The sequence below is a fragment of the Harpia harpyja genome, chromosome 10, assembly GCF_026419915.1.
Source record: "Harpia harpyja isolate bHarHar1 chromosome 10, bHarHar1 primary haplotype, whole genome shotgun sequence".
Taxonomy (NCBI): domain Eukaryota; kingdom Metazoa; phylum Chordata; class Aves; order Accipitriformes; family Accipitridae; genus Harpia; species Harpia harpyja.
In genome coordinates this window covers 28122064-28139779 of record NC_068949.1, presented here as the reverse complement: position 1 = coordinate 28139779, position 17716 = coordinate 28122064, and the positions used below count along the sequence as shown (strand labels likewise).

At 35.2% G+C, this 17716-nt stretch overlaps 1 protein-coding gene across 3 annotated transcripts in view; it reads right to left on the bottom strand.

Moving 5' to 3' along the window:
* The window catches only part of LOC128147394 (protein FRA10AC1), a 28687-nt gene that overhangs the window by 5900 nt on the left and 5071 nt on the right, over window positions 1–17716 (bottom strand). For all 3 annotated transcript variants that reach the window (XM_052799936.1, XM_052799937.1, XM_052799935.1), the window contains 8 exons: window positions 16972–17048; window positions 14914–15006; window positions 14785–14830; window positions 12785–12861; window positions 12013–12096; window positions 11438–11522; window positions 5525–5570; window positions 902–1015 (listed from right to left, as the gene is read on the bottom strand). In XM_052799936.1, the coding sequence (XP_052655896.1) occupies window positions 902–1015; window positions 5525–5570; window positions 11438–11522; window positions 12013–12096; window positions 12785–12861; window positions 14785–14830; window positions 14914–15006; window positions 16972–17048 (622 nt within the window). The remainder of the gene's footprint in view (window positions 1–901; window positions 1016–5524; window positions 5571–11437; window positions 11523–12012; window positions 12097–12784; window positions 12862–14784; window positions 14831–14913; window positions 15007–16971; window positions 17049–17716) is intronic.

Sequence of the window (17716 nt, the reverse complement as noted above, 5' to 3'; positions counted from 1 at the left end):
CTTCCAATTTCAGCAGCTTTTCCTTCAAAACAGAAGTGCCAGTGTAATTGCAGCCAGGGTTGAGAAAAATGTCATGGTAAAAGTCTTCAGTACAAACCCAATTTTACTAAGCCTGGAGAAAATTCACAGGTTTAGCACTGGCAACTCTTCATAAAGAAGTATCAGTGCTTATCATGTACAGACATCCCATTTTATGGATCTTTGTGGACAGATCGAATTGTTCTACAATTATACTGAAGACCTGTAAGTCTCTTAGAGCTTTGCCAGAGACCATGTGCTGCACAGGGAGTGTCTTGTGCACAAAAGAAAAAAACACCATTAGCTTGTTTTACACAAAGTAACTGTGTAAACTGTGGTAAGTTTAATTATCTGATGAACATATTGAATAAGAAAATCCCACTTTAGAGACAAGACTGGAAAATGAAGTGATTTAAAGTTAGAATTTTTGGAAGAAAACCTAAGCATTAAAAATAAAACTAGTAGAGCTGAAGGTGTGCAAGAAGTTGTCTGGTCCAAAGCCCTAAGTACTCCTAAGCCACATAATTGATTAAGCAACAACAATGATGAAACCTTCCTTGCAATGCAGTGTTGTCCATTAAAACCTGACATGCTTGCATACCAAACAGGTTATAATAAGTTATTCTAATTTTATGACACCACCAATTATACAGCATGAAGTGCTCAACCTGTAACAACTTCGTCACATGTAATGGTAATAGCCGTTCTCTCTAAATCAAGACTGTCATACTACCTGCAATTAATTTAACAAAATTATCTCCTATTCAGCATTTTCCATTTTGCATGAACTAATATCATTTTCACTGGGTCTCACTCGATAGCTTTTAAAGCACAAGGTATTTGTCTTCTTTTAAGTTTACATATCCTTGAATGGCTGACTTACTCAATTTCACAAGCGCATTCCTCTTTTCACCATGTTCAACGTAACCAAAATTCACCTCCCAGCTCTTCAGGCCTTCTTTCTCATCACAGTGCTTATTTCCACAGGAAAACTGACCTTTAAAGAGGTCAAAAACAGCAAACCATGGTTCAATGATTATCAAGCATAGGTTTGGGGTTGTTATGTCCAGTTTTGCTCAGTTTTTGCTTTTTGTTTTCCATTTCTTTCAAATAAAAAAGCCCAAATCTGTAAGTAACATCTAGATTAAGGAAACAATAACAGATAATGACACAGCAATCAATCATACTTGCCTAATATTGCATATTTGCAAAGAAAGAATAACTTGAACTGTGCTTTACAATGTATAGATGAATGCATATGTTATGAAAAAATAAGCCTAATACTGAACTCTGAAGAAATGAATGTCACTAGGATACATTCTGTATCTTAAATGATTACTTAGCAGAGGCTGATCGATCAGGAGGTGCAATTCAGACATTAATCTTTAATGACATCAAACTATTCAAAGTATCATGTATGTACAAAATTAAGATGCTCATGTTCTTATTACCTTACTAGTTTACCTGATATACTGGACGTACAATTTGTACTCCTATGACTTCCCATAAACACTTTTCTTTTAAAAAAAGGAAATCCAATTCTATGATAAACTATATGATATGGCAGCTTTAAAAGCTTTCTTAGGTTAATTATGTTAAATACAACACTGATTTTAAAACAATTTGCACATAGTCAATGTTGTTTACACCACTGGGTTCCCAATATTGCAGTAATAAAGATACATATATTCTCTTTGCAGAAGACTGATTTGTATGCAGAGCTGGCAGTAAGGATGTGTATTAATAGGCTCACAAGCAGGACTGTTGGTGAACGATTAACCTCAGAACATTCTGCTTAAGCTGCTAACTAATGGATTGGCAGTGTCCTCAGATACTTCAGTTCTGCAATGTAAAACCACTTGCAATGCTAACACTTGAACCAAAAAAACCCTCAGGACTCCCATTAAAAATAAGTTTCAAATTAATATACATTAAATATGTTCAACCCTATGCAAGGTATGGCTATCAGTACCCTGTGTCATCAGGAAGAATTTATATCCATTATAAAGAAATAAAAATCTACAAGGAAAAATTTATACTATATAAAACTTTTTTGAACTTAACCAGACTCTGTTTATTTCACATCTTCTGAAAAAAATCCCAAAACAAACCAGAAAAACAGGCAGAGAGAAAAGAGAGATAATCAGTTTTATTTATGATTAGCTGCTCTTTACAGTACGTAAAATCCATTTTGGATATTCTACATTTTGGATATGAAACTGGATATGTTCACAAGAATATAGTTGGAACAATATCTTCAGATTGCTAAGGCAAGCAAATAACACCGTAATTTTGTGCCCTTACACATTTACTTGCATTTATGATCATCTAAATATTTGAAAACATGGTGGTTTGGTTTTTTTTTAGTAGAACCCTGCTCCATGCCATACATGTGTATAAACAGCCAGGCGTCTCTTACCCTCCTTTCATGCTACAATCCCTACAACATGTATTCAAACCTTGACTTGAATACAGAATTCCACTCTTTCCGAAGACTTTTTCAGTAGTATTTATCACTCTGGTATATCTGAATGTCATAAAAGCATTAAAAACCATATTTTTGCAAAGTAAGAGATCATTAGAATCTCCATCGTGTATATGGAGAACCCAAATCAAAGGGAACTATGGACCACATTATTCAGTACTTGAAACATGACTTTTCCCACAGTTAGATGTCCAAGAAAGGAAGACACAGAAACCAGCATGCTGAGTGGACATATATCTAATTTAATCAGCAAGAAAAATGTATGTGCAAAATTCCACTTCCATCTGAAGTTCTGTCACCTTGCTACGAGCTGCAGGGAAGTTACTGCCTTCATGTTCAGAATTATAACTCCTATAACCTGGCTGTTAAATGTGTGCTTTCAAAAACTATTAGCATCTTCTGCTTCTTGCAGAAGAACAGAATGGGTGAAAAATAAAAGTACTACGAACTAAATGAATTACTGAAAATCAAATATACTAAGGAAATCTAGAGAGCCGAAAGAATGATTTTAATGCATTTTGATCAGAACTCAGAGCTACCAGATTGATACATGGATACATGGTACACTATCCAGGTATTGATACCCTGCCTATTTTCCATGGAGGAAATTACTGAGAAAAAATAAAGGGAAACAGGTTTGGAAGAATATTTGTTTAAATAAGGTAAAGCATATTATATGTATATTTATACATATATAAAGGCTAAGAAAGACACTACTATGCTAAAGTTAAATGTTAGTTCAATGAAACAGTGAAAAAATGGAGAGTAGGTCAATTTGCAGGTATTAAACCCTATTTTGCCAAATAACATGTCTGGTTTGAGTATTTTACTACTTAATCTACAAATACAAATAAGTAGAAAACAGCAAATAGACCCACATGTTCAGCTTTGGTCTTTCTGCATATTGCTGAAAAACTCCTATTTCACCTCTACCCAATAAACTTGATACCTATATTCCTACAGAAAACTTTTACCACTATTGCCTTTTGCCTAAAATAACTTTAATTTTCAAATTTTATGCCATACCTTACAATTCATGCTTTGAAAGTAAAGCAAAAAGTACTTGGGAAGGCATGTCAAGTATGATTTTAAAATAGCTTAAAAGCTTTTCATTTTAAGGATTTATTTTCAGACCAACTAACTCATATGTCTACTATTCACTGATTTATAAAATTTAAAGTAGGGTTTCTACTTTAACTTTAAAGATTTTAATTAAGAAAATGCCCATTTTGTGGAACCTGTTATTGAAACTGGCAACGGGTAAGTGGCCATTAAGGTAACATTTTAAATTTAACAAGACACAACAGCAAAACACAAAACACGGCAAAAGATTGGAGTGGGAAAAAAAAGAGAAAGAAATAATCTGGCATTTACAATTAGTAATACAAGTGACACCTCTCCTTTCACTCATCCTAACCCTTCTTCTTCCCCATGAGCTTACAAAGACAGACATCAAAAACAAAGCAACCAAATGTGAGTAACCCATGCCTATGTGCCCTTCTTAACACACCCCAAACCATAGTACTGTCCACCAGCAGTGGTTCTCATCACCATTATTGTTGTCAGAGCTAAAATAAGAACATGCTCTCCCTTTTTTAACATGAATCATCAGACAGGTAGGTATTAATGCTTTATTACATTTAATAAAGCAATTTGTATTACTGATTTATACTTAAAAATAGAAAAAAAAAGGTATTAAAGATTCATGCCTTTTTTTAAGTGATCATTTGAAACTGCACTTGAAAAGAGCTCCTAATACACAGGGTTGAATTCTTGCGCCCCTTAGTGGTGAAAGATACTATTTCTCAATTCGTATGTTCCAATTGTATGCTTTCATTAGGATTTCATTAAAAAGTTTAAAACATGTAATTCTGCAGTTTCTCCCACATTTTTAAATATGGAGTACCAGATATTAAAAGTACAATGCAGCTTTAAATTCTTTTTCCTCACTCATGAAGACATAATTGTTCATAAATTACTCATTTCTCATTTAATTTTAATTATCTTTTTAAAGCATTCAATAAAGCATACAACTATATCAAATGTAACTATCTGTTAATATAATCTGTAGTGCTGAATGCAACATATGACTACAACTACCTTTAGGAGCTTTAATCTTTATAGCTTAAAAAATCCCAGCATTAACGTTCACACTTCCTCCTCTGAAGTACGATATAAATTCTTTTAAAAACAGGTGTATTTCTAACTTCTTGTAATATATTATAATAAATAGAGTTGTTTACAGAATTGTTCTGATCAACAGTATCACTCCATGCAATTTTCTTGCGTGTGCATGCATGACTTCTGAAAACTGTACATGTGTATAAAGATCTACCCACAGGAACAGCAATACATTCACATCATTTTCTTGCTTGTTCAGCTACCTGAAGAAGTCCATGCAGCCAGGCCATGGAATGGGGACCACCGTGCAAAGTCCCAATAACACATTGGTAAGAACTCACACACAGAAGCAGCCAGCATAAAATACTGATTTAGAAACAGGACTAGGATACATGACAACCATTCCCACTGATTCCCACTGAAGCTTTCAAAACCAATTTAGCCTAAAACAGACATCACACATGGAACTTTAATTAAAAAGTTAACATTTTACAAAACAGCATTGGAGAAACTGTTAAGAAAATTATTTCCTGAGGAAAAGTATTAAGAGACTTCAATTAAAGGTATCAAAGACTAATGAGGTAACTTAGAACTACTGGAGAAAAGCAGATAAAAAACATCCATGAAATTCAACATTATCAAATGCATTATGTTGGTGTTCATTATATATCTGACCTTGTGAAAATAAACCATATATTCTCTTAATTTTAATATATGCAGATCAGTGTGCACTCTAGAGCTATGTGGCATAAAACAGCCAAGTTAGAACTTAGGTCAATTTATTGTCCATTATCTGATAAACTTACCAGTATTGGCAAATACTGTCCAACAAAGTTAAGTCAAAACGCAGCAAGAAAAGCATCAAGGAGAAATGTAATATAAAATGAAAGGCAGCATTACCTTTTCCTGAAATCACTTCTTTCTCATGTCGCCATCTAAATCCAAACTGTTAAGATAAGAACAAAAATTCAGTTGTGAATAGTCAACGTATTCAGTAATGTAAAGACTAATTTCAGTTGACTGATGTCCTGTGTGTGGTTCATCCATCCAATTCCGGTTAGTAAAATTTAATTTCTTTCTCTGTTAATTAAAAATATCTCTCTGCCTCTGCTTGCCAGAAGGATTCCAATTTACACATGCAATTCAAATTCCAGTCGATGCTGTTCAGTACTGAACAGCAACTTTCTAAAAGGCTTCATAGCAGGCAGAAGAACAAACAGGAAATTAGGATAGACTGACTTTACTAGATACTTCATTGCAATTCTGTCCATACAAAAAACTGAGAAGACAAATGGAATACTGAAAAGTCATATTAGCACGTGTCAATGGATCATCTCTTACACCCTAAAGACTAAGACAAAAAAACTCCACCAACAACTAAGTGGTATTTCTCTTCACATTGCCTAGAAACTTCATATGTAGATAACCCATCTACTATTTTTGTTTTCCAGTAAAATCTGCTTCATCCTCTCAAAATGGCAAGTAGCCTAGTGAAAAGACTGAAGACTGAAGGGAGTGAGAACAGCCTGGGAAAACCAATTTTCACTAACAAGTAGAAAGAGGGGATAAAACTCAGAGCCATACAACTTCTCCAAAAAGGGCTATCTTGTATTTTCATTTAAAATTCATGAACACAGGATGACAGCAAGATAAAATTGCTGCTCTGTAAGCAAAGCACAGAAGACTCTCAACTTCCATCTTAAAAGATGGGGAGGGAAGAGGGGGAAGAAGGGTTACAAAATCAGAGATGTACAAAAATGGCTGCAAAGCCTATCTTTGGCACCTGAGTTCCAAAGCATCCTTTGGAATATGGACCTTCTCTTGGTGCACTCATAGACTGAACCCACACAAATGTGCATTTTGCAGATGCAGTGGCATAAATTCTGTAATATACTGGATTGATTTTTTATGTCTTTAATCTAATTTTAAACACTGTACAGAAGTACAGGTATCTATTGCTGTGTGTGGTCTTTAACGTTGTTGATTTTTTTAATAAACCACAATAATTGTTTATCTGAAGGGCAACAGCATGGAGTTCTCATACATGAAGTGGTATGTGGTTCAAAGAACATCAGAAAAAACAGGGAAACAAAAGTTTTGGCTTTTTAAGAATGTGCCATACTCTCATATAAATGCTCTGTACCTTAATAACAAAGCTGAAAAAACTGAGCAGAAAGACATCAGTAGCTAAAGGTTTTATTGGCACTGATTTTCCTCAAGTCAATATATTACATAGAAGATGTTTAAGAAAACCAAAAATTTGTACACCAAGAAAATATTTGCCTCTTTAAATCAGTCCACTAATTTTCAAATTGGTATTATAACATAAACAACGTCTTCACACCTACTGTTTTCACTGGTAAAGAAATCACAGGAGAAGATCAGGTTCTGCTCTCATAGTATGCATGATGACAGTTTGCTAAGGCTGGATCAGGTTGTGCTTGGCCTACTCTACAAATCTGCAGTGTGGTCTAAAGTACCATTATACCACTCACGCTTCAGTCAAACAAAAATTAATCAATTGTAAAAACCAAGAACTAAACAGTTCAGTGAAAACAGAATGTAAAATACATCCGTAAATGCAGAAATCGTGATGGAAACCAGTTGATCCAAAGAGTGATGGTAATTGGTTTTGCTCTTTTGAAGGATATTTACTGTTTTACAGGGTATTCTAATTCTGAAAAGCTTGTGATGCAATTGAAAAATACTGCAAGTTTACGATTAAACATCAACAGTATTTTGGCACCAATTTTGTACATGTGTTGCTGGCAATAAAGAGTGAAAAACAATTTGACCTTATCTGCATGTTTGCTTTTTCATAGTCCATCTGCTACTTCACCAACCACCAAGTTATCCACGCTCATTTTGCTAATGCAGTAGACTTTTATACCAATTTTCCCTCACAGTCCAAATTTGACTCAATAAGATATAAATCAGATTATATGCTTACAGAGTATTTCTGTAATGATATCAAGAAAAATAAGCAAAATAAAAGAAAGGAGGGAGCCAGAACCACCTGTAGTACATCTAGGACAAAAGCTGTCCTCATCTGCATTCATTTTTGCCAATCATTCTTCCACCAACTAGTGGAAAATCACAGAGTGACCAAGGCTAAGAAGAAACAATAAAATAAAAAGTAAATACAATTTAAGTCCTCTAACTAAGCTAAAATATCAGGAACCGATTAAACTATATAGGAAAATTAAAAATTAGGGCAGGTTCTTGAACAGTCAGCCTGCAATATTAAGGAATGCAAAAGGATCATCAGCAGACAGCATTTATTCTGCCGCCTTTGTTAAATGAATTCAACAAGATTCTAAATGAGCTATTTCTACAAGGCAGACCAAGACCAAGTAGAACTCCAAAACAGATGCTTTACAAGAGTATCAAATGGCTAACTTAATAAGAAATGATAGTTTTAAAATTGTGAAAGACTATTTAATATCCACAAACAATAAAATTCCCAAATTAAATATGGATTGCTTGTATAATATGCATTGGCTGCAGCAACAACTAACATGTCCACAGTTACCTCTTTCAGAAAAAAACAAATGTATGAATTTAGACAACACGGTGGAAAAATACCATAGATATTTTAAATCTTTTTATTTTCACAGGAAAGCCTCCATGCTGAAAAACAATGACAAAAGCGAACATCTTAACATTACCAAGTGGAAGACAAGTTGGCCTAGAAATCTGAAAATGATCTGGAAATAAAAACAAAAGAATAAAATGTATTCTGTTTAATGACCAGGTGTCAGACAGATTTCATTTCTTAGCAAATAGGAGACATTTCCAATCTGTTAAGCTACAAAACAAAGCACAGAGACAGCAAATAAGAACCCTTCTAGGAAAATAAGACAACAAAGAGAAGAGAATGTTTCTAGTCCAATGCGTATCAAAGTAAAACTTACATGCAGAGCACTCTCCCCTAGTGCATTGCAAAACTGACAATAGAACTGAACTATCTGACAATACAGACGGTCATTTATCAGCCTCAAAGCTTGCAGACAAGATGCACTGAAGGTTCAAAGACAACCGTAATCTGAAAAACTCTGATCTAGGGAAAATGTAAGGAGTAACAGACCCATCACAAGCAAGAGCTGTCAGTGCACACTCTTCCAGTGTCTCCAAGAAGCCTCACACCACAGGGTCACCTTGGCATTTCTCATTAAAAAAGAAGGAAAAGATTGTTATGTCCTAACTACACAATGAAAAGTGGGATCGTGGGTCACAGGGTTCTATTTGCCTGCGGTGCCAGCAACTGAGGTGAGTGCAGGTGTGCCAAGTGAGTGTGTGAGCACCAGTGAAGACCAAGCCAGACTAGCCATCAGCTAGATGAAGTGACCTGGGAGCAAGGAGGGTGAGTGGGTCTCCACTGGCCAGCTCTGGGCGTGAGAGCACCTGTGTATCTCTAGGGACAAGAGCACAGGGGGGTCTGCTATGGGACCAGGGACCAGGGGAGTGCCAGCCATCTCTGTGTGCGTATGTGTATATGCATGCGTGTATGTGAGTGAAACACTCTGAACCAGCAACTGGAGCGCAGCTGTGGCCTTGGGCGTTCATACATCTTGGGGCTTCTTACTGTTTTCTTTTGAGCTTCACTCTTTGACAAGGTGCTCTGCTTATTTTTCAGACCTCAAGAGAGCCCCTCCCATGAAACTGGTCCTTATTATTATCCAGTACTTAGGAAAACAGTGTTTTTTCTCAGAAGAAGAGTTCTAAATGAAATCTGAGCTACAACCTCTATGCAGAGGTCTTTAGAAGAATTAACTGGCTAAAAGATTTTGGCTAGTAGCAAAACAATTACAGTTGTGAAAAGACAGATGAGTATGTATGTGCAAGTCTCAATCTATGCAATATATATATATATATAAAAAACATCACAGAAAACTGATCTCCAGCATTACTTTGACACCACCTAGCAGGATACAGAATCATGGAATCACAGAACAACCCAGGGACCTCGAAAGATCATCTCATCCAACCTTTCATGGGAAAGGGAGCCTAGATGAGATTATCTAGCACCTTGTGTAATCGCATCTTGAAAACCTCCAGTGATGGGGACTCTACCATGACACTGGGGAGGTTGTTCCAGTGAATGAAATGTTCTCACTGTAAAAAATTTCTTTCTTATATCAAGATGAAGCATCATCATATAAAGCATCAACAACTATCACACAAAAGGTTGGCCAGCTGAGAAACTTGTTACCCACCATGCACCTCTCAGCACCAGTACTGCAAAACAGAAGGTAAGAGGGCCTAAAGAGATGCAACTTTGTTTCCGGAAATGCAGAAAAAGAATCAAGGCAGGAAAAATCTGAAAGCACAGACTGCATTCCATTGGTGTGAATGGGATCAGCAGCCTATTTCTGACTTCCAAGAAAAAAACCTGCTCTGACATCCTTCTGTACCAAATATGGGCATGGATAAATCAATAACTGAGAAAAATCTCATTTTTTCTATTTTTCTAAGAATTTCTAAGAAAGGACTCTCACATAGTCAGAATGTATTTGAGAACAGAAAGCATAACCTAATATAAGAGAACAAATTACATGATACAGCAGAGTTATGCTGACATGGCAATTCCAAAAATATAGGTAATGACTTATGAGCATAAATAGGAATTCAGAGTGACCTCAAAGTTAGGACAGCCACATTTGAAGTCTGACAGGGAAACACTGCTCATACAACACACGCATACGCAAAAAAAAAAAAAAACGGAAAACTGGGGCAGAACAGTTTCCCACAAAAGATAGCAAACATATGGAAACTTGGCACAGGAGTGAAAGAAACAAAATCTGTAAGCATGCTCAAGGGAAAATCAGTTGGGGGGGGTGGGGCAGAGACTGAGGGATATGACACAGCTATAGGAAAATAAAATCAAATTTACTCAAAAAAAAAAAGGAGGGAAGACATCTTCAGCATTTTACTTTTTGTTAATTTTCATTTAATTTTTGCATTTTTCTGTTCCAATTTTCTTTAGAAAGCTATCATCTTTTCTGCCTAATATTAGAGTTTAGGCCCACTCCTTGCAAACATTCACCAGTGAATGTAATCTTCAATACTACAAATAGTCTCAAAGAACTTTATATAGACCCTGTTTGCAGGGCTGTGTTGTTACTATGTGCTAACAACACTAAGACGCATCTCAGTTCACCAACACTCTTTGCAAAATCACAATAGAAAATTCACATATTCTTTCTGACCAAGAGATCAGTCAGTTAAAAACTTGGAAACGACAAAGGCTGTTCTGGTTAAGAAGAAAAACTGGTGCTGGAATTGGGCTGGCTCTCTTAAGAAATTCTATTTACTTACAAGGAACATACAAATCCTGCTTCCATAAACAGAAAAGAACAACCAGCAAAAGACGCTGCTTTAGAACAGCCATTTCCAAAATTGTTTCTGCCAGCACTCAAGTACAAAACTCTCTCTTTTTAGACTCTCTGTTTTTTTGTAACAGTAACATTCCCAGGGTTTTTTTAGGCTTCATCTAGTGCTTCTCTCCGGGCAAACCTCTCTAGCCTTCTCTCCTTAACCTCTCCGCATTTTCTGCCTTTCTTACACACAATGTACCTCTTCATAAAACACCATCTGACAGAAATGCTCCTGTTCCCACAGAAGCACATTTTTGGGGCAGTGACAATGCTTGGATTCAAACTGCTGCTGCTTATTAAACAACTTGACAAATTCTCACAACTCTCTAGGGACGGGGTACTAACATTCTGGTTCACAACATATCGATGACCATAAGGCAATTTTTAAAAAAGGACATACTTTAAAACCAAGATGATTTGCAATAATGAAACGTACCTTATTCTCTTTGTATCTACTGAGATCTGCTATACAGTATTCTTTGAACAATTTATCATAATACTTCTTTGCAAGCCTCTTCTCCCTGTAACAAAAGGTATTAGTTTTTATTAAATATAGAACATGATACAATTCATTTTACTTTGTAATGACATTAGCAAGACAAAGACATGTTGTTTCATCCAAAGAACACAAGTAGCAGAGCTAGAAGCGTAACAAAAATACACTCAGTGAGCTAAGGGGTAATTTCCGTAAAACTGGAAAAATACATCTAAAATATATCTACAGCACAAATTAAACTACATTTTTTCAAACTAGGCTTCCTTCAGACTCTTCAGAACAGTCATTTGGATCCCAGAGAATGCACAAATATTTCTTAGTTCTTTTTGTCATCAATTCATTTTGCCACTGAGCGATATTACAATATGAAAGACCTCCTAAAGGTCCTTCATTTTTAAATGCATTAAATATCAAAGAATGATCACCAAGTATGCACAGTAATTCTTAATTAGTAGGGGACACCACAAATTTAGTACAAGTGATCTAAAAACATGTTCTATAATAGTTCCAGGTACCAATTCATGTCTGCTTCATCATCTTCGTTCCAGAGGAATCTATGGTTTTCTCTAATAACATCAAGATCCGTCTTGTCATTTGCTCTATAAAAGGACACATTTTTTTTAGTACAATGTAACATTAAAATGAAAAGTCAGTCAAATAATAATTTGGTAAACATCAGTATTTCACAGTTGTGATCTCTACCTCACCGCATAAAGGAATATATTGGTATGGAATGAAACTATCAAAAAATGTATTCCCTGGCATACCTTTTCCCAAATGAAAAATTCACAGTGGAAAACAGCCACTGAAACTGTGAATGACTTGATCCTGTCTGAAAATACTTTTAATACTTTTTTTTGAAGACAGTAATGTTAGAAGGCAGTTATAGACAGCTCTAAAGAAGGTTATCATTATTCTGGACAATGGATAGTAATTCTGCACATTTCAAAAATATTTCAGATTGTTACTTTGAAGGTACTGCCAGATATTTCTCAATGTACCCTCAATTAATGCTCACCTGTCATCCTTCCTTTTACATAACAAAACAAGAATAATTCAGCTCATGGTAAGTTTTTATATAAAAATAATGGTGCAAAATGAAACAAGGCAATTCTGTGGTTTGGATATTTACAACGACTGTAGTTACTATCTGTGACCAAAAGAATTAGTAATTTGATACATAGCCACATCCCCCTCTCCCCCCAAAGCTATAATATATATTTTAACAGCTCTCTATAACAGTGGAGCTTTGGGGGCATGAGGGGAAATATTGCTAATGATTCTTACCCAGAACGTCGGAAATCCTCTATTTTGCCACCGTAGTATAAAATGTAGTCATTCACAAACTTTTTATGTCTTTCATACTGAATAAAGCAATTAAGAATTGTTTCAGGACTTATCTTCTTTTATTTTACCACAGTTTAAAGCTAAAAAAATAATAAAAACTTTTTATATACTTAACAGAAAGTGGCTTTTTTCTCAAAAACATTCCAGTAATTTCCAGAAAGAAAGGAATTAATTAGCAATTTTTACTTAATAGCCTCTCATGAAAGTTACTTTCCAAATACAGGAATTCAAGGCAATTTCATCTTTAAAACCTCATTCAGCTGCCAGACCTTTATAAAATTGTCTTCCTTTATCAAAGATGCTCTGTACGCATATACATAGAAACTGGGTTCATTATTTAAGCTGTAATTTAGACAACAGCTTTTTAGTACTGCAGTTTTGGTTTAAAACAGGCTTGTATTTCTGTATCATAAAAATAGTCTGGCTGCTAAAATGGAACAATTTATTACAGTTTACCACCAACATACAAATAAAAGTTACCTGCTTTAGTTTGGAGATGAAAATCATGGGAAAATATGTAATGTGTTTTTTTGAACACTTCAGCCTCAGACATCATTTGAAACACCTTTTGTACCATAATTTGAGCAAAAATATGTAATTACTTATTCAGAAAATAAGCATCTTCACAAATAAAAACATTTTATATGGCTACTTAAAAATATTTTCAATTAACTAGTATGGTGTTTCTGAAGCAGGATCTCCTGCTACATATCCTGGCAACTACTGTATCAGTGTGAATAATTTGTATCAACCTACTATTTTGACATGCATTAGAATTCTATTGAGAAAATATTTTATTTTCCAAAGGCCTCCAAAAAGTTAATTTAACCTCAGTTTGAGTCTTTTTTTTTTTCCTTTCCACCACAAACAGAAGGAAGAGGGAAGCAAGTCCAGAAGGTTTAACTGCTACAATTAAACACATTTAACACAACATACTATTTTGTGCTGCCATTTCAGTTACTAGGTGTTAAAATTGTGTAACAGTAAATGTTTTAAATAGGAATCACTCAAAAACATTAGCAGAAACTCATAAAAGTCTCTACACAATGAATTTTGTAGTCATTCCAGAATACACGAGATTTTCTGTGGCTAATGACAGTCTACAATGTCAGTGGGACTGATTAAAATACGTCTCCTTTACAGGCATACGATGGTTTATGTAGTGCCTGGCCAAATTCTAAGCAGGTTAGGAGAAGTTACTTTCTGTTTACTGGAGTCTCCAGATTTAAGTAAGCCTTTCCATATTTAATTAGTCTTTACTTTCCTATTTATTAACTGTTACTGCTGAAGAATAGCTATTTAAACAAACAGGGAACTGATGACACTTCAGATACACTCAGCCCAAACACATAAGGACTGCCCCAGGTGAAAACTAAATAAAAGGAGAAAGGTTGTAATCTAAATAAGGTGGTAGTTATAAAAATAGTTACAAATTATGCATGAAATATGATTAAGAGATTAAAAAAACTAAAATAAACCTGCACATGATATTAAACAGGCTTACATTAGAACATCTGTAGAAGATATTTTTGGAGATAAGGCTGTTTTGAATAGACTTTTGAATTAACTAATGCATTCTTAATTTCCAGAAGAAATGTATTTGTCCACAGATAATAGCAGCCTTATACAGAATTATGTTCTGTATAAACTCAACTGAAAGAGCAAAGTGTCTTTATGCAAGTCTAAATGAAATTCACTTTGTAATAATTTCATCCCAAACAGGACAAATGAGAATATAGGAAAAATCTGGAAATGCCTTGACTGAGTAGAGACATTCTCAGAGACATCTCATCAGCAAAAAGGAGCTAATCTGAAGAACGACTCAGTATCTGGTGCTGCACTGTCAACTGCTGTGACAACTGAGAAATCCCAGTATTTCACCATAATGGATAACCTGTGCACCATCTTCAAACTTGAAGAAAAACGAAATAGAAGGATACGGCATCCATCGCTATCAAGTGAAATCTTCTTTTTCTTGCTTCTTCCCTGTTAATAACAAATATGTTTGAGTGAAAGCTATCCTTACATTACGGGAAAAATGCCTCACAAAAGCAATACATAAAAGATACCTATCCCATTCTTCAGCTGCAAATTGTCTGTGAACCACACTGCCTTGTTTTGCTTTTTGGAATGGCTTTATCAGAAGGACATCTTCCTTTTTACTAAAGGTAGGGGGGAAAAAGGAAGAAAAGTTAGTCAAGAACTTTACATAAGCAACAAAATTTCCATATGCCAAATTTTGCACTAGCTTGAATAAAAAAACCTGTTATATTGCTAGTTTCTACACAAATAAAACCAAACTTCAGAATGAACACCAGCTTAGACATTATACTTCATTTGCAGAACGAAGCTGGAAAGGCATTTGCTTACAGTCAGCATTTAAAGAAAATTGCTTAAAACAGCAATCTGTAATATTTATTTTTATCAATATTATCACCATAGAACCACAATGAAAAAAACCTGAAGATTCCCCAATTTCACTCTACATTTAAAGCCCTCTATAAATCTCAGCTACACAGCCAAGCAGGAACAGGAAGGACAGTATGTTCACTGAATAGGAGTGACTGCTAGTAACCTTGTCTTATCCTTTCATGCTAATGTCTCAACACCTCATTAAACGGCTCTGCCTCTCGTAGCATAATCACAAGAATCGCTAATTTAAAACTTAAGTACTGTGTTGTGAACCATACATATCAGTGGGCAGCTAAAAATACTTTCAGAATTCAACAAAGTAATAGAAAGTTAAATATAAAGACACACTTTAGCTAGTAAAAGGTATATTTAGTTAGTTTCATTCCTCAATAGAGGTGAAAAAAAGATTTTTCCATAATTATCAGCTGGCAGAAAGAATGGAAGTCAGAAACCTGTAGAAAGCAAGCCAGGGAATTTATATTTCAAGCTATGGAATACAGGACTCCAGAAACTAAGGGTATCATTTGCTCAAAAGGATCTGTAGGCACCAAATTCCCATAAGGAGACTCCATAAAACAGCAATATGGAGAAAACTTAGGACTGCTGTTTTCCTTAGAGTGAAAATAAATATCATCATAGAGCAAGAGAAATATATATACATATACAGTAAACCAAGGGTAATGATGATATTTTTGAAAGGGTCCTGATGGTTAGTTAATATACCACCTAGAAAGTGGAATGGTATAATGTGTAATGGCCTTTTAAAGGACTGAACAAAACCAGTCACTGTTTTAATGGAGAACAGCTATATTTATAAAATAAATGGAACAGCACAATGCCTGCTATTATTCCAATGATTAAAACACGAAATTTTTTTCCCAGAATGCAGTCAGACACTACAAAACCCATTCTTTCAATTTTACTACAAAGGAAAATATGCAAGTCCTGGGAATGTTTCCAGAAAGCCTTCTTAAATAAAGTCCAATAACAGAGCAAGGGAGAGACAGGAAAAGGTAAGAAAAATACATGCATTATGTAGGTAAAATGTTCAGTACAGTGCAAAAAGTGTCAAAGACTATGGTGCCAAAGCAAAATAAATATATAAATAAATAAAAATCTTAATAATATAATGAGATCAGACTACAAAATTCAAGGTCACTAATTGTGCGAACCACTGAAAGAACTGGCAAAGGTGATCTCAAATAAAAGATGTGTAGTTACATTTCAAGGATTGAGTACAACACAATTCACCAATTCCCAGGTCACTTCACAAATTAAATAATAAACAACTAGCATCAGTTCTTCACTTCCTCCAAGCAGGTGTTTTATATCTACAAAGCCTACAGCCACCTGGCCTTTTTCGCCTTGCTCTCTTAGCAGTTCCATGTGTCCTGATGCATCACTGTGAAGTGAACAGCGCAGCCAAACCCCAGCAGTTGATACTAATGCCTGGAAAAATGAAACACTCTGCTCCAAGAACTGAGGGGCATATAGACACCAGATGGACATGGCAGAATGGATCTTAATCAGCTGCCCCTGGGAGACAACATGCTTTGGCAAGCTTGACATGAGGAGATGCAGGAACCAAAGAGATTGATTTTTCAAAAACCATTTCAACACCAGACTTTACATACCATAGCATAATCTTCTACACACAGCAATAGGCCATTTGCACTAAATACATAATGCAAAGTATTAATTCTGTACTACGTTACCTTTTAGTCTTTTGCACAGAATTCTCTCCACTCTCCTCATCACTAAAATCAGAATCATAGCCTCCATGGCCACGCGCCTGAAAATAATAGACAACACAGTCAATATACCCGCTAATGTAATATGGACACAGCATAACTAGAAATCAGTACTGTCCATCATGTATAAATAAAAGAGAGAAAGACAGAGAACAAGCCAGCAAGTGAAAATTCTCACATACGTCTAAACCAAACCAAATTGAACAGACAATGCAGAGTATATTCCAAATAACACCAGGCAAAGACAGACATTGTCAGTCTGTCAAAAGATCACTTTATAAATAATTTAGATGCAGATGTCCCCATATTTAATCTTCGTATAGATGCAGATAACCAAAAGTATGACTACATCTTTGGTCTTAACTTTCAAACAAACTCCCTTATATAAGAAAAAGGTGAGCATCTTCCCCAGGAGCTATTCTTTCAGTGGGCTGGAGGACAGCAACTGATGTGCCCACATTATAAACAAAGATGAGAACAAAAGTTTCTTTGGCCGTGATACAGCATTTTAGATCATTAGATCTTACATTGGTAGCTGGAAAGCTGATTGAAATGATAACTAAAATACAAAATAACAATATGCCTGCAAAAATGTACCGTCTAATCAGCACAACATTCCTACCATGAAATAAAATCTCTTTTTTCTACACACTTTGGGACTACAATGTCAAATTAACGCATATAACAAAACCAAAATATCCCCTATCTT